General features: G+C 39.7%; 1 protein-coding gene across 1 annotated transcript in view; it reads left to right on the top strand.

The window, feature by feature from the left end:
- Positions 1–25,000, top strand: part of NADK (NAD kinase) — a 1,020,436-nt gene that overhangs the window by 689,837 nt on the left and 305,599 nt on the right. Inside the window, exon 7 of the mRNA XM_044056259.1 lies at positions 11,942–12,041. Within this exon, the coding sequence (XP_043912194.1) occupies positions 11,942–12,041 (100 nt within the window). The remainder of the gene's footprint in view (positions 1–11,941; positions 12,042–25,000) is intronic.

Here is a 25,000-nt window from a genome sequence, read left to right as displayed (position 1 = left end):
GAATATGAAAATTATACATTTACAGTACTTCTCATTATTATGCCCGTATCTTTGCAAGGGAGCATGGTGATCACACAATTGATGCATCATTTTGAAGTTGACATTCAGATGCACAACTTCTACACTGATACATAGGTTTTTGTCTGTTACAGGTAATGAGATATTATGCTTTGTTTATTTATCAATTATGAGAAATATATTAATCATATTTCTGTGAATATCTCAAGAAAGGAGCATCCCACAGTAATGGTTAAGGTATAATTTTAAGCTGACATTCATACTAACAAATTAAATTCAAATTGTATGGGTCTACATGGTACATTGACCAAGATGTTGTGCTTTGCTTTTCCAAAATGGTAAAAAATATGCACAATATCAACACTCCTTGCCAAATATTTAATAATGACTTTGATATGCACTATCAACAGTTACACTGTTGGAAAGGTCAATGTCTGCTGAACAACGGTCGCGTTTACATTTTTTGTCTAGTTCTTATAGTTAGAGTTATGAACATTTGTTTTCTGTATGGTATTACAAATGGATTTTCTGAAAATGAGCTCAGGCTGCGCTGTTGTTCCTATGGTGGAATTAAGCAAGCAGCTTTTTCTGAGCTGCTCTGGAGTGAATGAGTTAAGATAGGAGAAGGAAAGAGGTAACTCTATAAGTAAAACAACATTTTGTTCTTAACAGTAATATCGTTGTAGTGCATGAGATCATCTATAGTGCATGCTATAAAGTAAAGTTTTCTCAGTTGTTTTCAAGTCTAATGGGGATAATAAAGTAAACAGGTGCCCTTGTTTTTCTTTTGTTTGTTTTTTTTTTCCTCTTTCTTCTTATTCAGTTTTAATAAATGTAGGCACTGCAACACTACAATGTAAAAAAAAGAAGTCTGGTCAAATGAATATGATACAAGAAAAATTGATGTGCTTTTTCTCATTCTTGCATAGTGGGTTAAATGGATTCCTTCTTCCCAGGTGGGAAAAGGTTTTTATACAAGAATGTTTTTATTGCCAAAGAAAGAAAGGTGATGGAAACCAGTTTTACACCTTGCTTTCTTGAATCAGTTTGTGACGGTGCCCAAGTTCAGAATGCTTTCATATCACAAGTTGTTACCCCTTATTCTTCATTTGAGTATTTTAGTAACTTCAGATTTAAAAGATGCATGTCATCACATTCCTATTCATTCAAACTTCTGGCCTTTTTTAAGGTTTTGTATGTATGGATCACATAATCAATTCTCTGCCATGCATCAATGGGTGTACCTTCGTTGAAGGTTGTGCGTCAGGGCCGGCAACTCGGCATGTAAAAATCTACTGCCATGGCGACTCCTGACCAGGAAAAAGCCAAAAGACACAACAACAACTTCACAAAGTGTCTCGATCCTGTCATGATACATTTCAGGCTACAGGGTTACATTTTTCAGTATTAGACAAATTGCATGTCTTTTTCAAAGTATCAGGAAACTTACTTGGGTAAGATACTTCCCGCACAGGCAGAGATTCCAAGACAATATTCAAAAGTAATTTTTGACTCCATCAAACACGATTGTTTTTCTGGTGTGCCTGCTAGACACCTCAGTACAAACATCTTTTCTTCCGCAGGAAAAAATGGATCTATTTTTAGATCTATTCCAAGTGTTTTCCGCTTAAACTTCTGTTACTGGGAGGGAATATCTCAGGATTCTGGGTCTTGTGGCATCCTTGAGTCTCATGATAACTCTTGCAACACTCTAAATGAGAGAGATACAATAGTATCTGAAATCTCTTTGGTCCCAGCTTCAACACTTATTGTCCTTTCAAATTCCAGTTCTGGGATTTGTGAAAAGAAAAATTGTTTGGAGACTTCAAATATCCCTGAATCCAGGTCTCCCATTCTGCCTTCCTCTCCAAAGCAGACAGTCACAACAGATGCCTTGGACTTTGCTTGGCAAGCACTGTCAATGAGAATAAAAATTCAAGGTCTGTGGGACAAGAAAGATCGACAAAAGCACATAAATATAAGAGATGCAAACCTTTATAAAGGCTGTCAACTCTCTGACTCATCTGTGGTCCTCAGGACTTCTTCAAGTTGTTACAGACAATACTGCAGTGAAGTTGTAAATAGACAAGCAAAGGAGAGCCAGATCTTACTCCCTTTCCAGACTAGCCATATTAGCATAGGATATAGCTTTACAGTACAATCTCATTCTACAGGCATCATACATTCTGTCAGCGCAAAACTGTGTGGTATACAAGCTGAGCAAGACAAAAGCTGATCCTCACAAATAGAAACTAGATCAAGGTGTCTTCCAAGATTTAATACATCTGTGGGGAGTTCCCCAAATAGACCTTTTTGCCTACTCTGTAAACAGTCAACTGGCAGAATTCTGTTCAGAACTCCATGTAAGAAGGCCTGGAAGAGAGGTGCTTTTTCTGTTTTCTACCCTTACCGATGATATCCAGGGTACTTAACATATAAAAAGCTAGATGCTCAATGTCCAAACAAATTTAATAGCAGCAGAGTAGTATCAACAAAATAATGCAGCACAGCTTTTAAGTTAATAAACTCTTGTCACTCATCATACCCAGGGTATTTCTGAAGATTCAGAATGAATCCCCAAAGATCATGATGGTGACTCTCTTTTGGCCCAGGTAAAAGTGGTGCTCCCTTCTTTTGGAATCGGCCAGAGGCAGTTTTCACAAGCTTCCTCACAGAGTGTTTTTACTCTTTTACTCATAGGTTCATAGGTGTTTACTAGACCAACGGCCCTGGAGCCTTTACAAGCCTAGCCCATAGAAGTGCCCTGGCATCATGCCGCCATTAGTTCCCAGTGCCTGTATCAAGTAGAGCCACTGAAATGATTCCCGGGGTGACCTTTCTATTTCCAATACAGTCATCAAGATTTCTCTTGAAAAGGGACAGTAAGGTGCTCTGCTTGCCATGTATGGGAAGTCTATTCCAGAGCATGGGCAGTCTCTGGGTTATGAACTGGTCCCTCCACCATGTTCTGTTGATTGTGGTAATGAGACTGAGGTCCCTGGAGCGTGTGGCATGGAGGGTTTGGGATTTCATTAGGTGTAACATTTCTAACAGGGCTGGGTCAGACATGGCTTTGTAAGGCAAGCAGCAATTGCCTCTTAATAGACGATATGAGACAGAGAAAAGCCGGAGTTTTTTTGAGTCTGTCCATGTAGGGCATGTGTTTAAGGCCTAGGATCCTCTTTGTGAGGTACTTTTGTACCCTCATATAAAAAACAAGTATGTTTGATGCATCTGACCCCAAACAACTACAACTGACTGCTGGGATGGTAGGGTCATAATACCCTTTGGATATCTGTTTTCTGAGGACGTGCAGCAGGTACTAATGGAGGCAAGAAAGCCTGCTACTAGAAAACCTATATAACCAAATGGAAAAGTTTTTCCATTTCCTGCAAAGAAAACAACCAGGGCCCATTCAGGGCTAGTTCTTCTCTACTTTCACATGGTCTGTGTGAATTGCTGTCCAGTGCCCTGCCTTAGTTCCCTGCAAAGGTTCATTTGTCAGCCATGTCAGCATGTCTGCCTATGGATCCCCTGTTTTAGTGCATTCTTATGTGGCAATGTTATAGAAGAGTGCTGCATAACAAGCCTCCTAGAAAAAAAACAGTGTCTGCTCCTTAAGATCTTAATGTTGTGTTAGAGAAGCTACCACTTGCTCCATTTGAACCAGCTCGTCTGGCTGACCTGAGGTTCTTAACATGGAAAACAGTTTTGTTGATTGCTCAGACCTCTGCAAGTAGAATATCTGAGTTGCAAGCTTTTATGGTGGGCCAACTTTCACAGAGACAACAGCGTTTCTTTGAGAAGTAATCTTTCTATTATGCCTAACTTGGTATCCGAGTTTATTGTAAACCAAACTATCAATCTACATGTTTCCTTTTCAGAACCTAAAACTGAAGGAGAAAGAATACTTCATACCTCTGATATCCACAGACAACTCTGGTACTGTTCTGACAGAACAAAATCTTTCACAACTTCTGATCAGTCATTTCTTGTGAAACCAAGAAGAAGGGGCATCCTGTGTCAAAGCAGACTATTTCCAAATGGTTTTCAGGCTATTACATTTTGTTATTCTCACCACAACAAAACTATTCCAGGCAGGGTCAAGGCACATTCTGCCAAGACGGTGACTTCATCTATGGCTTTCTGAAAGGGGTTGCATTCTAGATGTGTTTTAGAAACAGCAACTTGGTCCTCTGTGCATATTTTAGCAAAACACTGTAAACTATATTCCTCTTCCAGGTCTAAGACAGGCTTTGCTAGGAACATTTTCCAGGAGCTCCTGGACCCTTCCAACTCCCAGTTCTAAGCTGTGGAAATCTATCCATATAGATAAGGCTACTGCAGCAGTGATCAGTATGAAGAACAATACAGATGTGTAAGTAAAGATACCATAACAGCAGATATTTGAATGATCGAATTTTAATGCAGTACCCGCTTCTTCCCTCCCTCCCCCCCCCCTTGTTTTTGATGTATTTTTATGCCAGGTTTAGGCAAGTATTTTTTTTTTCCTAGTAATGTCCTGCCAAGGCTTAACCTGCATATCCCAGTTGGCATGAATGCTCTGAAGGACTTGGCACTCAAACCTGCCTTTTATGTCAGCTCAGGTTCATTTGTGTAATGGTTCGGGTGCACAGAAGGTGCCCTGATGTTTGGAAACTGACCATCTGTTATAGCCTTACACATCTCCCGTTATGTCACAAACAAATTTTTGCTGAATTTATTTTCACTTTTTCATGACAACGCACTGCTTTTTGAGGAGGAGGAGGAGGCAAAGGCGGAGGGCAGGATAAATGGGTTCAGAAGTGGAGATGGGTTTTCATGGCAGCTGTCCTGAAGTTCCACTGAGTGGCTATCTCTATAGCTAACTGCACGTACAGAAAAGGCATTGCTGCCTGAAATATTTTTGAGAAAGCAAAACAAGACAACCTCACTGTAGAATTTTGTTACTTCACAGTAGTGCAAGTGTTGCTTCAAGCTATGAAGAGAGCTTAAAGAAATCAGTCACTTTATTAGCATTTATAAATTATGTATAACCCAGAAGTACCCTGGGTAATCCTGGATCATACTAGATATTTGCTGTGAGCCCTACCCTGCTTGATGAAGTACACTGTAGCTGGCAGATGCCAGGAGCATGTTTCTGACCCATGGCAGCAGATGATTAGTTCAAGAACCAGTGGCCTGGCAATATGCAAGAATGAGTGACAGCCAGAAAACAAAACAACTAAAAAAGAATTCTATTAATGGGATGCAACTTGATGTACAACTCAAATATGGAGTATAAAATGGAGACTGTATTCTTGAACTAACTTGAACTGTGCAGTTATCAGTCTGTTGTCTGTAGAGGAATGACAGTAATTATGCTTTGTTTGATGCTCTTCCTATCTGTGGTTATACTGGGATGCGGGACCTGCTCTGTTTGATGAAAAGGAGTTTTGCTGCCTTAAAAAACATTGTAGTTATGTTTAAAACTTTCTTGAGTTGATGGAGTACAGGTTTGCTAACATAAAGATGGCCAGTAAGCAAATACTGGGAGGTTTTGGTTAATTACAAAAAAATAAAAATATAAAAGTTTAAAAACTGTTTTTTGAAGGATGTAATAGGTGAAAACTAAAGGGAGTTCACTGGAGAAGGGAGTGAAAGTTTCCTGATGTAGTCAGGCACAGATTAAGACCAGATTACATGGCAATATTTGGTTTATGAAATGACATTAAAAATGTTTAAACTTTTAAACTATTAATTTATTATTATTATTTATGCATTATTCTAGCAAGTTTTTAAATTTATAAGTGCAATATTTAAAATCTGTCCATATTTTTGGGACCTTTGTCCAGATTTCTTGCACTATGAGGTTGAGAAAAAATGATGCTATGCCCTTTATAAATACATTGGCAAGCATCATTTTTATTTATATGTTTGTTTATATTTATTTTGACTCATGAAATTCCAGCTTACTCTGTCAAATGCTGTCTTCTGCATCAAAACCCACCAACAACAGAGGCATGTTCTTACATCCTGCTTCCTCCAGATAATGGTTGTTCTAGTAATGTTGTCAAATGTTTGCCTCCTCTCTGCAAAACCACACTGATCCATATCTAGCAATTCTGGCAACATCTTTTTCATGCTTTTAGCTAGTATGGGCATAAATACTTTATAATCATAGTTTAAAATTGAAATTGGTCTAGATGAAGCTGGATCTGAAGGGTCTTTGCCATCTTCAGATTACACAGTCACCACAGTTTTCTTCAAAGATGTTGGTGTTTCGCCTCCTGGTATTTTGTACCTGATAAATCCAGAAAAGGACACCTCACTGTGTTGTGGAACATTTTGAGACAGTTTCAAGCCTTTCCAGGATATAAAATTAATGAAGATAAAACAAAGGCTACAGGCGTAAATTATGTACTCACACACAGACTGTTTCAGCAATACCTATATTTATGGAGACATGGTAAGATATATTTAGAGGTATGATTAAAAAGGCTTATGTTATGGCAGCTGCAGATATGTGGGAATTGAGTAAACAAAAGATAAAATAAAAATTGAGAAACTGGACACACATATATATAGAGAGGTAGATAGTAAGATAGCAGTGAAAATGTTTTTATTCCCTTCAGTCATGTATATAGGGCAGGCATACTTTTATCAACCTGAAAAAAAGTTGTGGACAGTAATTAGTAAAGAACTGAAGAAATTTATCTGGGAGGGAAAGGACAAGAGTTAACTGGGATAAGATGACCCTTCCAGTGGAAGAAGGTGATTTAGGTTTACCTGATTTGAAGGGATAGTTTAGAGTTACACAATGAAGGCTCATATACATAGCACAAGCAGAACGTTGTAATTCAAAGTGGAAAGGAATGATGATGAAGCAAGGGGGAGTACAAGAACTAGTGAGCGAGATTTTGGATGCAGATCCTTCAGGAGAATAATAGCCATACAGAATATTATATTCATAAAATAGTGGAAAGTGTTCTAAGAATTAAGTCAGTATGAGAATGGAGGAAGGAGATTTTGCCAATAGGGATGACTGCAAGTAGGAGTACAGAAAATAGGCAATACAGGGCTGGAATTTACTGGAGAAACCTGGCAAAGAAACCAAGATATTGGGAGCAAATAACTTCAATAGGAAAGTTAGTAGAGTGGGATGAGGCCAAGCAGGCATTTGGATTGCAGGCTAGAAACTGCCTTCCCTACTAGGGTTTTTTTCTCAGAGTACAGGCAAAGAGAAAAGGATATGGGAATAATAAGAGAAAAACCTGGTCTAGTAGAGTTTTTAGTTGAATATAGAACAGTTGCAGCTGTTAAAAATGGATCATTATTAGGGCATATAAAATGTTGCATGGCAACTATGAGAAGTAATCAGTGGAGATTAGAAACAAATTGGGAAGAGAGTCAGGAAAAGCAATTTAAAAGAAAACCATGGAAAGACATATGTATGGCTTCAAAGTACGCAAACAAGTCCAGAAGGTTTATGATCTTTCCCTGGAAATGTTTAGATAAGTATTTTTATACCCCCAGGCAGTCTTCAAAGAAATTTTCATGTAGATAGCAAATACTGGCAGTCTGATTAAGAAGAAATAGTAAACTGGGAACATATGTTTTGGGAGTGTAAAGAATTGGCAGATTTTGAAAATTCCCTATAGAGTACTCTGTCTGAAATATTGAGTGAGCAAATGGCTGTAAATAAGAAAATGATTCATTTGAGCTGGGATACAGGATCTGAATTGCTTAGACAGTGTAAGGCTTTATTAAGTTTAATTCTGTTGGCTGCCAAAAAAGCAGTTACTTGTAAATGCAAATCAAGGTCTACACCAACTGTGTTTGAGTTATTAAATAAATATTATAAAAGAGATAAAATAACTGTAATTGAGATCTTTAGAAAAGGGAAGGAGAAAATTACATAGAATTAAATGGAAACTGTGAAACAGTGCATGAATAATGTCCAGGAGGGGTAAGGTTTAAGAGAAGGCAGGAATTCAGCAATTTTTTGTAATGTTGGATTAATGTTAGTAGCAAAGAAAATGTATGTTATGTATATTGTATTTAAATGGAAAAGTGTTAAAATGATTTGTTTTCTTTTGTGTTAATGCATGTTTGCCTGTCTTAAGTGATAATTTAATAAAGGTGTTAAAAAAGGGCAAGAAGTACCTAGCACAATGGGCTAGCAAACAGTTATGTACATGCAGAATTACAGTGCAGTATGTTCATAGGTATACACTAGGCTAATGGCCACCAGGGCCTACCCAAACAATCTAAGTCATGTATGTCCCTGTATATTATGGGCATTTATTTAAGGGGGTATGTTAAAAAGTTTCTAGAGGTTATGTGGGGGGGTGCATGTTAGTTTGGTCATTACTGTCTACCTCTGTCTATCAGAGACTTTGGGGCCAGACCTGGAGAGAATTTCCTATTTTCCATCCATTGGTGAAGGTTACACGTAAATAGGGTTATGGATGGACTCTGCTTCACATGGATGGGACACTGTCCCAGAGCATAGGGATCCCCTGAGACACATATGTGTCTTGTAAACTTTTCTTATTTATGTTGCAAGCAAAATTGAAATTATTGGATCTAGTGGTTCTGATGTTCATTTTGTTGATATGCAAAAGCTCCATCAGAGCTGGATCTGTGGTTGTATGGTATACCAGGCTTAGTTTGCCTCTTGGTAACCTGTCGGAGACGGAGTATAGAGATAAGGCTTTAAGTTGATTCATATAACACTTTGTGTTTATACCCTGAATTCTCCTGTTATAGAATCTTTGTGGGTATTCCACCTTTTGCATATATCTGGTCAGGTACATGTCAAAGGGGGCATTGTATTCAGTGATTAGGAATGATAAGGACAGAATAAAGTAACACTATGACTTTATTGGACCTGGATGTCATGCCTTTACTTATAGGCAGGGCAGCATAGAAAGATTTTCTTACTACCTTGACCCCATGTTGACTGATTACTGACTACATATGCTTCCAACCTGAACTATGGATAAAGTGAGAGACTGTTTTTAAATTTATAACAAATGGGGGACACAATTGTTTACATTCATCATGAAAGGTAGTAGCTTTGGTTGGGATTAATGAAGAGCTAATAGAAAATTAAAAGTCTTCACAGCTCATGGGAGCTTACACACACAAACACACACACACACACACACACACACACACACACACACACACATTGCAAGACTGCTATGGTATTGTAGATGGTTTCTTTAAGTATGCTGTATTAGGATATATTCCTTTAACCAGAGGATGGTGGGCAGATTGTATATTGCTCCTGAAAACCTGTCCAGAGAAGGCCTAATCACCAACATAGAAATTGCTTGCAGGTCTCCCCAATACAATGCAGTACAATCTCATAGTCTGCTTGTGATCTCGGGGCATACAGGAAGAGAGATTGTGAATAGTGTGTTTTTTTAAATGAGGAGAGTGCTCCCTAAAGATCATTTTTTGGATATACAAGGTAGGTAGGAAACCAATTGTTTCCTTTGAAAGTAGCCATTCCACTTTACTCAGGGTGACATAGCTATGTTAAGAGCTCTATGATGTGATTATGCTTTCTTAACCTTTATTTGGAAAATTTTGATGTTCAGACCTTGTCTCAGAGAGATCTTAAGACAGTGCGTATTCCACCTTAGGTTATCTGGATATTTTTGCTGTGTCAGCATGTGCTTCATAAGCGAGTAATCTGGTAGCCTGATATGCAGGGCTGCTGTGTCCCAACACATCCTTTGTAAATGAGAGGGTAGACTCTGTAATCAGGAACCTAGACTGATATAAAGATATCTAGATGGTTTATTGCCTGATCACCAAGGTCAGATACCATTAAAGTGGGACAGTATATTCTTTCTAGGGGAAATGAACAGCATTATTTGGGTTTAATGGTACTGACAACCATATTTCCAACAGTGTTTCATTCCCAAATATTGAGAAAGTCCTACAGAACTCATACTGTGACCAGGAAGATCTTGCATAGTTGCATACTTTGTCAAGTACGTAATTATATAGAACTTTCCCAAATTTTTGGTGATATTGTGAAGACAAGATGTAAATCTTGAAGTTTTAACTTTACATTCTTTATAAGAGGCAGTATTGTGACCTGTTTCCGTATATCAGGAATAACATCTTGAGATAGGGAATGATTCATGAGATGAGCAAGGACAATGTCCCTAGCCTCCACTCTAAGAAATGCAGGGTAAATGACAATTTAGGGCATTTGATTGGATCATGACAAACAAGCAGTCCATTACTTTTAGATTGAGTTCAGCTGTAGATAGTACGGTCTCACCTTGGGAGAAAATCTTCACAGAGCAGAAAGCTAGATGCATGTAAAGTAGTGACTGAGACGCATCAAATCTTCCTCAGCAAGCCCTTCATTAGTGCAGCTGTCTTAAGGTACTGATGCCAATCCATCCACTGGTTTTATTTCATAAGTGAGTTGTGTCTGAAGTGTCCCAGACCCACACATCATCCCTAGCACATATTCTGTTTTTGTAAACCTCAGACTGTCAGCCATCATCTGCCAAAGCGTCTTCTTGGCTCTCTGCAGCACCCTGAGTTTGTCTTCACCTCTGTAACAAAGTCTTTACAAAGATGAAATGGCCTTTGCACCTCAGTGCCTTTTCAAATAAGAAAACGTTTTGTATGAATCAGGTAGAAGGCAATGGTACGCTTACTTACTCAAGTAATAGTTAAGCAATGGAATGTCTCCATAGGTTCAGCACGTTTTCAAGCATCTACTCTGTACCAGTCCACCCTGATAGTGCAGTGCTACAGCCATATCATCTAGCTTTGGAATATGCCTTACTTTGACTTGGAAATGTTTTTCTTGAACTAATCTTTTCTTTAGTTATATTTTCCCATGCTCTTCCATTTTTACTTTCTTATTCTCCTACCTGTTTACTACCTCTTTTTCAGTCTCAGTTTTTATTGTTTGCTTCTGAATTGCACTTCATAATGTCGTACTTGTATTTACCACTCTCCAGCACTGTTCTTTTCATTTAATTACCACCCTGATTCACACGTCTCCACCTTGTGAGTATTCACTCAATTCATCTTAAACTCCACTCTTTTCCCAGTGCAAGATGTTTCCCAAGTTGATGTGTCTCTGTAACTCTTGCATTGATATCTTTTTTTCTACACTGCTTACTCTGTTTTCACTTGTACTTCTCCCACCTTACCTATCTCCTCCTGATTTGATGTTCTGCTTTTATGTATTCACATTTTAATCCAGTCTTATTTCTTTCCCAGCCTTCACTTCTAATAGTCAGGTAACATATGCATTATTCATCCATTTAATTTTCTTTAAAGAAACACCTTTATTTACATAATTTCAGATCTTAATGAAGATTTGCAAATACAAACATGCAGTCCATACTTACAGAACATATATTCATAAGGCTAGTCTGAAAAAAACTGTCATTGAAATTTTCATCAGCAATAACATAAGAACTACTATATCTTTATGATATCTGTAACGGTCCAACTTCTAGCAGCTAAATTAACTTCAGAATTTATAATTTCAGTACAAACACTGTAGATACAATCATTATGACAGAGTCTCAACATTTCTTTCGCAATATGCCAGTCTTCACAATGCAAATGCCTGCTCCCTTATAGATCTTAGTGGTCTTGCGATTTAATTTTAATAAATATTGAAATAAACTATTACAACCATACCTTTTCAGTTATTAGCATTGTAGAATGTAAAACAGAATGCTGCACATGAAATACTGCACAAAAGTTTTAAGGTCTGACCTTGATAAACTCCTGTTCTTGGTTACTGGCAACATCATTACATTTAGAACTCCAACCAACACCTTCAGGAAACTTCATGAAACTCTTATGCTGTCTTGGCCTCTGTATTACAATGTTCAGCATACTATGAGCAGTAATGTTAATTACAATTTTGTTTTGTCATTTTCAGGTCCTGAATGAAGTGGTGATCGATCGAGGTCCTTCATCATATTTGTCTAATGTAGATGTTTTTCTGGATGGGCATCTTATCACCACAGTTCAAGGAGATGGTAAGGGCTTTCCAAATCACAAATGTATGTGTGATATACTGTGTAATTTAAGTTTTGAAAAAGTTTAAACAGAGGCTTTGCAAACTTATAAAGAATAAAGCTTTAGGTCACTGTACTTTAACTGATGCCTTGACTTTATTCATTTCACTGATTTGTATCAACGTTAGAGAAATTGTTCTCGTGGAGCAGATATTTATAATCCACTATTGTAATCCAGCCATGGCAATGTCATTTGTATAATCTTCTTTTTCTCTGTCCTGCTCAAACTGTATATGCAGCTTGTAGTGTTTAAATTAGCATACCGCATTTAGGCTCATTTACCAATAAGGTTAACATGCTTTTTGGATGTCACACAGTTCTTCCTCTTGGGCGGTTGCTGTTATGTTGGTAAATGGAAAAGATAACATCAACCATCTGTGTGTCTGAGGTCTACAGTAATACAGGAAGAACTCAAATGAATGTTGTATGTGCCAGAATGGGATGACGTAACATGTGTGAATTCATCTGTACCAGACATGTCAGGAGAGTGGAATATGTGCTCTTTTCTAAGGCATATCCTCCTTCCACACTACCAAGAAAAGATTATAACTGGTGAAAAGAAATACTACAATCAAAATGTAGTTATTTCTAGACCACCAGGTGCAACTGAGAACATTGAAAACAAATGGTGCCCTTAGATGAAATGAGCGCAAAGGGAAAAAAAGAGACTCGATAAACAAATGAAGTAACTTGAATGATGAATACAAATAAAATGGAGCCAGGCAGATGAGGGTAAAGCAATCTGAATAACAAAATAAGCAGTTATTTCATTAAAATAAGCAACAAACCAATAAAAATAAGCCAGAACTGAACATATGATGCAAAGTTGAAAAGAGAAATCCCTCTGATGAACCAGTTCTCTCAAGTATAGCAGAAAACGCTGGATCTTGTCTGCACATAAGCACAAGCACTGTCATCTTTTGAATGCAGTTAGTAGTTCAAGGCATCCATCCTTCTGCTTACACCACCAGAAACATTGGGTCTACACAAGTTTTTCAGAAAATTGGTATCAGTGTTTGTAAGAATTTATTAGTATTGCATGTAGCACAGCAGAAAAACAAAGTAATGCAAGTCAGTGCATTTCTTCCCCTGGCAGAAGATTGTCATTACGTTGTTTAATAATAATATTTCTAAAAAGCCAGATATAGAGGGATAAATCCCTTACTGCACCACAGGTTACCTGAATTCAAGTAGTAGTTTGGGCACCTAATAGAACTGGAGAGGAAGGATGGATGCTTCTATACTGGCAGTGGTGGTGGGGAGACAGCTGGCTCACTGATGCACTGGTATAAGCAGAGACTTGCCCATACCAGAAAGCCACTGCAGGGAGAATGTGGGCTGTGTCCATCCAAACAGGTGACTGCAGTCCTTATTGTCACAAGTGAAGGAGAATGCATGCACATGGCTGAGAGAAGCATAGGCAGCCCCAGAAGTGACACAGGTGCTCATATTACCACCAGGGAGACTACAGCTGTAACATATGCATTCAGTTGTCATAATGTTGTCAAGGAGGGAACAAACAACTGTTATGTATGCCTGGATGATGCCTTCACTTGGATGGATATGCCTTTCATACAATACTGGACAAAACATCCATCATGTGGGGGGAGTTGAATGGACTGAGTCTGATAAAGGGAGGGCTTGATGATTGTCAAACAAGAACTAGAATAAAATGTTCTAAAGATTAATAGACTGATTTGACTATTATTACTGACAGATTTAAACAGTACTGTAATAATAAGAATTGTCACTATATATATATATATATATATATATATATATATATATATATATATGTGTGTGTGTGTGTGTGTGTGTGTGTGTGTGTGAGACCTACTTTTCACTAGACATTGAGGATCACATGAGTTGTTTGATGCTTGTGTGACTGAAATTAAGCATAAAGCTAAAGACTGTGTTTAGAGAGCCGTGTGATTCTTTGCTGAGAGACAGAACCATCTTTGGCATTAAAATGGTAAAGTAAGATGTTAACTTTTGTTAGAATGTGTATCAGCACTTGAAAAAGTCATGCATATGTGTATAACAGCAGAAGTCACTGTTGTTCAAATGAAGAAGCTTGCTGGAGATGAGATGATGTATAGGATTAAACTGGAGCAAAAGTCTGTTTAAAGTAAGCAGACCAAATCTGTTGTACAGTTTAATGTGAAAAATGCTTCATGCCATGTGAGTAGCAGAGAGAAATATTTTTATTGGTTATGCTAATGAATTTAAAAATGAAAAGCATTCAGTTGAACAGATACCATAGTGTTTAAGGAATGATTATGAGAAGATTTGCTGTGACTGATAGAGAATACAGAAGCTTTGACATACGTAATTTCAAAAATGCGCAAGAGTAAGAGAAAGAGAGGTCAGAGAAATGTTTGTACTGTTAATTCTGTTGCTACGGCTTCATACAGTTCCTATATAGAAGAATGGTTTGTGAAGTGTAGGTGATATGTGTTGTATATACTGTTTATTCACAAGGGACAAACTTTCAGCAGAATTATATTTGTAAGAGTCAATTAACTGACAAAAACTGAGTATAAATGGTAACCCGAAGTCTCTTATCTGATACAGCAGCAAAGTGTATCTGAGAGCAGATTTAAAGATTTGGGTTTAAAGGGGCCTGTAATAGTATCCCTTGGGTCATAAGGTCATGTGCTATGCTTATGAAAACAGAACATACATATCTGTTTTTTTTTCCAGATTGTGTCAGTATAACCAGCTATATTTGAGCAGACTTGTCAGCAGTTGGGCATAATAAAATAAATACCCAGTATGAAGTTACAGTCCTAGTGCCCTACAGGGCAGTATGGTGCAGTATGCACTCAATCAAAACAGCCACTCACACACTTAAGCTGGGAATGACTTGCATATTTGGGCAGTACAGTGCCTTAAACAAAACTCAGTTGTATGAAAGAAGGGGTGCACAGTAAAGAAATGCAGTGGTAGAGTGAGTAGGATTCGTTAGTTAATTATTTAATTTTTGTTTTTTTAACTGGGTAAGTGGTCTGGTACAGGTCTCTCTCTTCAGCCAGTACTCAAACCAAAGAGCGATGACAACTGTAACTGTTACTAAGTGAAAACGTAGTACATGTAATACATCCGTAGAGTAGCATGTGGGCAAAGCATAACACGTTTCAGTAAAATAAGCTATAATATCTAAACAGAACATACATTATACACAGATTTTCATAGTGTAAAGAATTCAGTACTGTAATGAATTAGTAATTTATTGTAGTGTTTCAAGCTGTCACGGGTTGACACAAATACAGTTAATAGCCTGATTGTAAAATGAAACCATATTAACCGACATCTCTAAAAGAAACACATTTGTACTCTTCAGATAGGGATATTTTAAGAGTATTTGAAAAATTTCTAAGGCAGTACTTTTTAGGCAGCCTGTTCCATGAAGCAGTGGCAAGTTTGTAGAAGGATTTTCCACAAGTGGCTATTGAGAAAGGTGGTCTTTTTAGGCTGGTGGCACCATTGTTTCTGATGGAATATGACAGTTCATGTACTTTTTGTAATTCATTTGTAAGTGATGAACAAAAACGATTCATAAGTAGTTTAAAGGGAAAAGTGTTTCATGGAAAGCTTAACCTAGCAGAGAGGGGTAGCCACTTTGCACTTTGAATAGAAGTGCAGTGATGCTCAATGGCAGTAGCAAGGTTCTTTGCACATCTTAAACTGTTATTTTTTGTTCGTAATACAGCCGTATTTTGACCAGATATAGGGGCAGTATTTGGTAGTGAGTATTCATTTCCTGGGATTAAAATGTTAATGGCTATGACACTCATAGCCTCTAGTCTAAGTAGATGAGAGACACAATAGACCATCTTAAGCTCTAGTACCTTAATACTAGTAGCAGTGAGTTCAGTGTGATTATGAAAGGAAAGAGTGCCATTTGATAGGATACCAAGATATCTTTGCTGTTTAATAAATCCAAGTACATTTATTTATGGTATCTAAAATGTTTATGGAGTCAACATTCACACAGTCTGGAAACAATGATTGCTCTCATTCCCTGCCTGCAACAGGAGTTTCTGTGGTGGGCAAAGGCCTGTCACCAAAACACGGGACAGCCCTCCAGTCTACCCCCTGCCAGCCAAACCTTAACAACAGACGCATCAGATTATGCCTGGGCGGGACGACATGGCAGGAAGATGCATTCAGGGCATATGGGCATCAAAGCAAATGCATCTACATATCAACCAGAAAGAGATGCTAGCTGTTCAAAATGCCCTAACAGCCTTCAAGGACTTACTTCATCCAGGACAACTACTGATAAAGACGGACAACACCACAGTCATGTGGTATATAAACAAGCAAGGGGGCACACACTCATACCCCCTTTGCAGATTAGCCATGGCACTGTGGGACACAGCTTTGACCTAACAAATACATCTTCAAGCTCAATTCCTGCCAGGAAAACAAAACACTCTGGCAGACGATTTAAGCAGAAACCTTATGGATCCTCACGAGTGGAAACTAAATCCACAAGTCTTCAGCATGATAACAGACAAATGGGGGAGCCCAGACATAGATCTGTTTGCCTCTCCTCAGAATTATCAATTGAAAAGATTCTGCACAAGGGCTTATCATGGACAAGCATGGAAAGTGGACGCCCTATCCTTCAGTTGGAAAAACTTATCAGTTTACGCCTTTCCTCCTCTGCCTCTTCTACCCAAGGTCCTCCTAAAAGTCAGACAAGAGAAGCCAAAGATGATATTAATTGCCCCGGACTGGCCTCGCCAATACTGCTACCCAATCCTAAGGAACTTGTCTCAATACCCAGCTTGGACCTTGCCTCAAAGACCACAACTACTGTCCCAGCAAAACAATCAGATCCTGCACAATCAGCTACAGACTCTGAACCTGGCAGCATGGCTAATCATGTAATCATACAAACGACACCTCTCAGTAAAGCTGTGATGGATGTCATTTTGGAAGCCAGAAGGCCTAGTACTAGAAAATCTTATACTGACAAATGGAAGAGATTCTATGCTTGGAATCAAGCACAAGGAACTGATACAGCAGAACCGCATATTCCTCAGATATTACAATACTTAACCGAGATGCTTGACAAAGGCCTATCTTTCTCATCAATCAAGATCCATGCCTCTGGCATTTCGGCTTATTACAATACAGAGCCACCAATCTTTTCTCATCCTTTACTAAAGCAGTATCTTAGAGGAGCCAAAAATATAAGGCATCCTAGAAGATCACCGTTACCAGCATGGGACCTCAATTATGTGTTGGAAAAGCTCACCCTGCCTCCATTTGAACCAGCTGCTACCGCTGATATAAAGTTCTTATCATGGAAGACAGCTCTGCTACTAGCAATTACTTCAGCAAGAAGAGTTTCAGAGCTACAGGCCCTCATGGCTGTAGAGCCTTTTATCATATTTTACCCAGACAATGTGTCTTTGAGGACAAATCCTACTTTTATGCCTAAGGTGGTTTCCAGTGTGGCTCTTAACCAAACAATTCATCTGCCAACTTTTTATCCAAATCCGCAGAACAAAGGGGAAAGAATTCTGCATTCCTTGGACGTACACAGACAGCTAAGATTCTACTTAAGCAGGACTAAAGCTCTAAGAAAAACTGAGCAATTACTAGTGTCATATGCTGCAGGATCAGAAGGAAAGGCTATTTCAAAGCAGACAATTTCAAAATGGATAAGCCACTGCATCCATTTCTGCTACTTACACCATGGTAAACCTGTGCCCAAGGGCATTAGGTCTCATTCCACCAGAGCTGCAGCTACTTTAGCAGCCTTTCTCAGAGGAGTACCAACCAAAGACATTCTAGAGGCTGCTACTTGGAGTTCTGTTCACACTTTTACAAAGCATTACCATTTGCCTCTCTGCGCTAAGCCCAGGGCAGGCTTTGCCACTGCAGTGCTGCAGGGCCTTATAGCTGCACCTAATACTATTTAGCTCCAGCCTCCCAACCATAGCTTTGGGATTCTACCCAAATGTAATGACTGCAACAGTGAAACACAAAGAACATAGTACAGTTGTGTACACTTACAATAAATGTAGATGTTCGAGTGTATTCACTGTTGCAGTCCAGGTTACTCTCCCGCCATCGCCCTGTCATTCTACAGTTTATCTTTCCTTCTTTATCTTCTACAACCTATGTGGTGTATTTGCTTGTAGATGAAGGTAAAGTTTATATTGATATATATATATATATATATATATATATATGTATATGTATATGTATATATATATATATATATATATATATATATATATATATATATAAAATACTGCTACCTATTTGGGGGCACCTGACATTGGGGGTAAGAAAAACTAAAGAAAATGGCGTCGGCTGCATGTTTTATACCCCTGACGACCTGACATCATGGAAGGGAAGACAGCAACCGACGCAGGACCCAAGACTTTGGAATTCAGGCCGACCGAGGGCAACCTGCCAGCAGATTACCCAAATGTAATGACTGCAACAGTGAATACACTCGAACATTTACATTTATGGTAAGTGTACACAACTGTACTTTCCTAATTGTGATCTCTGTGCCTCCTTTAATCCGCGCACTATTCGTCGTCGGGCTAAACTTTTAGGTAAACATTTTGGGGTTTGGCCTAAGTTTGTTGGTATGGCATCCACTGGTCTTCAGGCTTTGGATATCCCCAAGAAACGTAAGGATAAGGACCGCGACAGGCTTCAAAAGGTTAAGTCCTCGGATAATGTTGAAATGGTAGTCAGTCATGCGGTAGCCAGTGAGGCGCCTTTGCAGCCCCTACAGTCCTCATATTTTCAACCGCAGGCCTCATTTGAGATCATTTCAGAGTCTCCGAGGCCTCCAGCCTCCATTTTGCCTTCCAACCTTTCGCCTGTTGCCTCTTCAGCTGGAGCCAGAGCCGCTAAGCTGACTCTGATGTCCAAAGCCCTCCGTTCTTCATTCAGACAGCAAGCTCATTCCAACGACCTCTACTGCAACTTCGGCGGTTGCCAAGCCTCCCGAGTCTTTCAGACTTGCAGGTAAATCTTCCATTCGTAAGTCTGTGAAAAAGCAGGCTCCAGTTTCTTCTCGTTCCCCTCAAACCCAAATGGTTAAAATGGCTAATGACCTTTTGACTCTTATCAGGGGTTCACAGCCTCCTCCTTCTAAAAGGCATAGGGATGTTTCTCCTGAGGCTTTGCCTTTTTCAGGTTCTGATTCTTCTAGCATTTCTGCTGATGAAGAGGAAGGTTTTAAGGCTTTTTCTCCTTTTGAGGATTCAGATGCAGAGGAGTCCATCCCTTTTGCTTCTCCCCCAAAGGATTTCTCTTTTGGTGATACTTTGAATACCCTCAGGGAACATTTTAAATGGGAAAGTCAGGATTATCCCCAATCTAAGAAAAGGATTAGGGAGTTTTTGTATTTACCTCAGCATAAGCCTCTGGCTATTCCCCCAGTGTTGGAAGTGGTTGATGTTTTTTTGAAAATTCCTTGACTCCAAATTCGGTTCCTCCTGCTCCCGGGAAACCTGACAGGGTACTATAGAGTCCCTGATTCTCATCTGTTTCTTTTCAGGAATCTGTTGGCTGATCCAGAGGTTATTTCTCAAGGCCCTAAAGGAGTTAAGGCCACTGTTACCAAAAATCCTGTTCCCTCTGACAGGGAATCTAGGAACCTAGATAGGTGGGGTAAAAAGTTTACACCTCTGCTACTCTTGCTATTAGATCTACTAATTGTCTTTTTCATATGCTGAAGTACCAGCAGCACACCTTGGAGGCTGCTAAGTCTAGGATAGCAAGTGTGCCTCTGTTGGCAGAGAGTAAGGATATGCAGGATTTGCTGAATTCTGCCAGTCTTGTCAGTAAGCATTCTTTCCATTGTGGTTTTGACATTCTAGAAGCCTCCTGTAGGGCTAAAGCTACTGGATCTGTTATCAGGAGGCACGCTTGGCTCAGGGAGCAGCCCCTACCAGAGCCTGTCAAGACTAAGCTTTTAGATGTACCTTTGCATAAGGCCAGTCATTTTGACAGCAAAGCAGAGGAAGTGCTCAAAAAAATGGAGGATAAGGCCAAGTCTATGCAAACTGTTAAGGATTTTCTGCAAGTTCAACCTCCTTGCTTTAGCAGGAATTACCCTTCTAAGAGTTGGAAGTTTCCTGATACCAGCAGACAGAACCGTTCTAGGACTAGAGGTTACAAATCTTCTAAGGGGCAGGTGGCTACCCCTCAAAGGTCTAAGCGATGGCAGGCTTCCACTTCCAAGGCGGGAAGTTCTAAGCCTGCATGTCAATCTAAACACTCTCAATGGCTTTATCCAACTTCTGCCTGTTCTTGCCTGCCTGGAGAGTCCTTTAGGGGGAAGGTTGGCCCTTTTTGCAAATGTCTGGGCCACTATCACAGATGACAAATGGGTACTCAGAACTGTATCCCTAGGTCACAAGTTTTCTTTCCACACCTTTCCAGTTCCCAAAGGATTCACGGACACTCCTCCAAACCAAATGGCAGAAGTAGAAAAACAAATTGTCTCCATTTCATCTGGGAGCAATATAATCAGTTCCTGCTCATCAGGTAGGCCAGGGTTTCTATTCCAGACTTTCCCTAGTTCCAAAAAAAAAAGAAGGCACCTGGCGTTCTATCCTAGATCTATCCATTCTGAACTCTTTCTTGGTAATTCCAAGGTTCAAAATCCTCATTCTGCATCAGTTGCTACCAGTGTTAGAAAAGGATTCCTGGTTGGTAACCTTGGATCTCAAAGAGGCTTATCTGCACATCCCTATCAGGGAAAGTTGCAGGCAATACCTTCGTTTTAAGGTGGGCAAGCAACATTATCAGTTCTCTGCACTGCCCTTTGGCTTATCTACTTCTCCCAGTGTTTTAACAAAGTGCCTTGCTGCAGTCATTGCTTTTTGCAGGCAGAAGAAAATTCAGATTTATCCATACTTGGACGACTGTCTAGTTTAAGCAAATTCTCAGGAACAGCTGTTAAAGGATCTAAAATTTGTAAAGACTTTTCTCTCTTCCCTGGGTTACACTCTCAATGAGGAAAAATCAAAAATGGTGCCATTCAAGGAGATAACATTCCTGGGAGCGAGTCTGAACACAGCCACCCAGATGATACATCTCACCCAGAGGAAGCAGACAACTCTTTCAGTTTACTTCAAGGACTTGGCAAGCCTGTCCCAGCTCCCTGCAAGGAAATACCTGCAAGCTGTGGGATACATGGCCTCTTGCATTCTCATGATTCCATATGCAAGACTGCATATGAGGAAATTGACACCAAATGTTCTTGAGGTACCATTGCAACACACACAGGACCTAGATATGATGATTCCTCTGCTTCCATCTCTGCAGACAGAGTTTCTATGGTGGGCAACAGCCTGTCTACAAAACACAGGCATACCTTTTCGCCCACCTCCTAACACTCAAGTTCTTACCACAGATGCTTCAGTCTACGCCTGGGGAACTCACCTGGATGGCAGATGCATACAAGGACATTGGAATGCCCAGCGAATGCACCTGCACATAAATCTAAAGGAGTTAATAGCAGTTCAGCAGGCCTTAGTAGCTGTCAAGCATCTTTTCTCCAGTAACCCTGCTCGTCAGAACAGACAACACTACAGTCATGTGGTACATCAACAAGCAGGGAGGGATGCATTCTTACCCCCCTGTGCAGGCAGAGCATGAATCTCTTGGCCATGGCAGCATCCCTGGGCCTGCATCTCCTAGCTCAGTTTCTTCCAGGAAGGCTCAGTGTTTTGGCAGACCATTTGAACAGACAAACCCTGGATCCTCATGAGTGGCAGCTGAACAGAGCAGTCTTTTACACATCATTCAACATTGGGGCACATCTCAGGTGGATCTTTTCTCCTCCCCCAGACAACCATCTTCTACCTCTTTTTTGCAACAGACAGCATCACAGCAGAGCCTGGAAAGTAGATGCTCTGTCCTTTCCTTGGACGCTGCTGTCAGTTTATGCCTTCCCTCCTCTTCCTCTTCTTCCCAGAGTATTATTGAAGATCAGGGATGAACGACCAAAAACTGTTCTCATAGCTCCGGACTGGCCCAGACAGCATTGGTATCCACTGCTTCGCAGTCTCTCCCATTTTCCTCCTTGGCATCTTCCTCTGAAGCCAGATCTTTTGATACAGGAAAGGGGAAACATTCTATATCCTCATCTTCAGTCTCTCCATTTGGCAGCATGGCTCATTGTATGACTCCATCCTTTTCTTCCCTTTCCGAGCAGGTGGTTGACGTGCTGAGGGAGGCCAGGAGACCTAGCACTAGGAAGTCCTACGCTGGCAAATGGGAAAGATTCTCTCATTGGATGCACGCTAGAGAGGAATCTTCTTCTCAGCATACCCTTCCTTTGATCCTGGAATACCTGGCTGATTTGCTTCAGGGTGGTCTTTCTTTTTCCTCTATCAAGATCCATGCTTCAGCCATTTCTGCTCACTGTTCTTTTGAGCAACCCATTTTCTCTCATCCCCTGATGAAAATGTTTGTCAGAGGTGCTTGTAACTTAAAACCTCCCAGAAGGGCACCTACTCCAGCCTGGGATCTTAGTTTTGTTCTGGAGAAACTCACTCTTCCTCCTTTTGAGCCAGCTGCCACTGCAGATTTAAAATTTCTCTCTTGAAAGACTGCCTTCCTCTTGGCTATAACTTCAGCTGGGAGGATTTCGGAGCTGCAAGCTTTGATGGCTGTGGAGCCTTTTCTTATTTTCCATGCAGATAGGGTCTCTGAGAACCAACACCTCCTTTATGCCTAAGGTGGTTTCTACCCTGACTCTTAATCAGTCCATACACCTTCCTACCTTCTTTCCTAATCCTTGTAGTAGAGGTGAAAGGATCCTACATTCCCTTGATGTGCACAGACAGCTTAGGTTTTACCTGGACAGGACTAAAGACCTTTGGAAATCAGCACAGTTGTTGGTCAGTTTTGCCCCTGGAGCCCAGGACAAGGCTATTTCTAAGCAAACCATTTCTAATTGGATTGCACATTGCATTACTTTTTGTTATTCCTTTCATGGCAAGGTTTCTCCTCAAGGGGTTAGGACCCACTCAACTAGAGCAGCTTCCACTTCTGCAGCCTTTTTAAGGGGTGTCTATACTAAAGACATTTTGGAGGCTGCCACATGGTCTTCTGTTCACACTTTCACAAAGCATTATAATTTGCCCATGTTTTCCAGAGCCAAGGCAGGGTTTGCCACTGCTGTTCTGCAGGGCATTATCTCCAGCCCTTGATTCTGTTGGTTCCTCCTCCCTTTTCTCTGGGCTTTGATAATCATCCCATTAGTTAGGACTGCAACAGTGAAACACGATGAACATAGTACAGTTGTGTACACTTACATAAATGTAGATGTTCAAGTGTATTCACTGTTGCAGTCCTGATTCCTCACCCTCCTTCCCCCTTTTTTGGTCCTCTCCTATTCTCTTTTCCTAAGATACAGGCTAAATTTGATATTTGCCAAAATTGCTTTTGGTTTAAACCTTGTTTTCTGGGGGCTTCTGACTTTTATGGCAAGAAAGACTGAGGAAGTGACGTCGGCTGCCTCCTTTTGTATTAGACGTCCTGATGTCCTTTACATCCGACAGCAGCCAATGTCATTTTTACTTAACTTTGGTATTCTGGCCGATCGAGGGCTACCGGGAGCCGGATAACCCATTAGTTAGGACTGCAACAGTGAATAGACTTGAACATCTACATTTATGGTAAGTGTACACAACTGTACTTTTTCAATGCAGTAAGGCATCTAATATAGATTAAAATGAAAGAAAAAGATGGAATTCCTGTGGATTTGTATAAAATTATTTTAAATATATAGGCGATGAGGTGGAAGGAGGTGAGAATTGAATGGGGATTTATACACAGAGTATTCGGGGTTAATGTAGCAATTTATTTGAGGGAGAGAGTGAAGGTATAGTACCATAATTCAAACATTGCAATAGAGGCAAACTGAGTGAAATCAAGTGAGATAAAGTTGCAGAGGTGGAAGTGGAAAGGGTGTACACTTTTGTCCTATATTTTCTTGTTAGCTCCTGCAGTGAATGAAAGAATATTTAAGGACATGCCATGCAGAAGAAAGGGAAAGTGATTTCTTTATTAAGATTTAAAAATTAAGTAAGGTTTATTTATTTTAAAGTTTGTTAAACAGCTGTGAGGGCTGGTCAAGGACCCTTTTCAGCCTGTTCCTGAGCGACATGGTAGCATAAAAGTTGTCATATTGTTAAACTGGTAATAGGTGTTTTTAATAGATAAGGGAGGCAGGTCTAAGGACATTCCATATTTAGAGGAGAAACTATGTAGTTGGTAAGGTATTCCTAACACTGCTGCAAACTGTAAATACACTGCTGCAAACTATAAATATGAATAAACAATGAATAAACAATTAATAGCAATGAGGATAAATGTTGAGATTAAAAGGATTATAAGACTGGTTATCAGAGAAACAGTTTGTTGACTGAATGATTGCAAGTGATATTGGAGCAGTCTTTACATATAGTAAGACACCTTGTAATAAGATCTTATAGAGGATGGATTATGAAGATGTAGAAGTGCGACCTGTTTAAGTGATTTGAAGGCTAATGTTTGTAAATAGAGGGCAAGAGGATAAAGGAGGAAGCAAAAGGGGGAGGAAAAGGAAAGATGGATTTCCAGACATGATGATTATGAACATAGCCCATAAAATTAAGATATGGGAGAATAAATATTTGAAATGGGTCAGATGGGAGCAGTTGCAGAAAAAAAATAGGTGAAAATTATGTACAAGAATAGTGACAAAAATGTTGGAGGATGATGCATGCTAACTAACCAGTGTGGTATTGGCCTTGGAAAAGAAAGAACTTACTTCAAGTTTTCTCTTTCTTGGATTACTGTCTTCTGGTGGCCCTGAAACGGGATCTCTAGATTTGTCCATTCAGTAGATGCTTCCCTGCTTGTCATCTCAGGGATCA

This window comes from Protopterus annectens, chromosome 14.part0 (genome assembly GCF_019279795.1).
Source record: "Protopterus annectens isolate FY-2018-M chromosome 14.part0, PAN1.0, whole genome shotgun sequence".
Lineage (NCBI taxonomy): Eukaryota > Metazoa > Chordata > Ceratodontiformes > Protopteridae > Protopterus > Protopterus annectens.
This window is presented reverse-complemented; position numbering and strand designations above follow the sequence as displayed.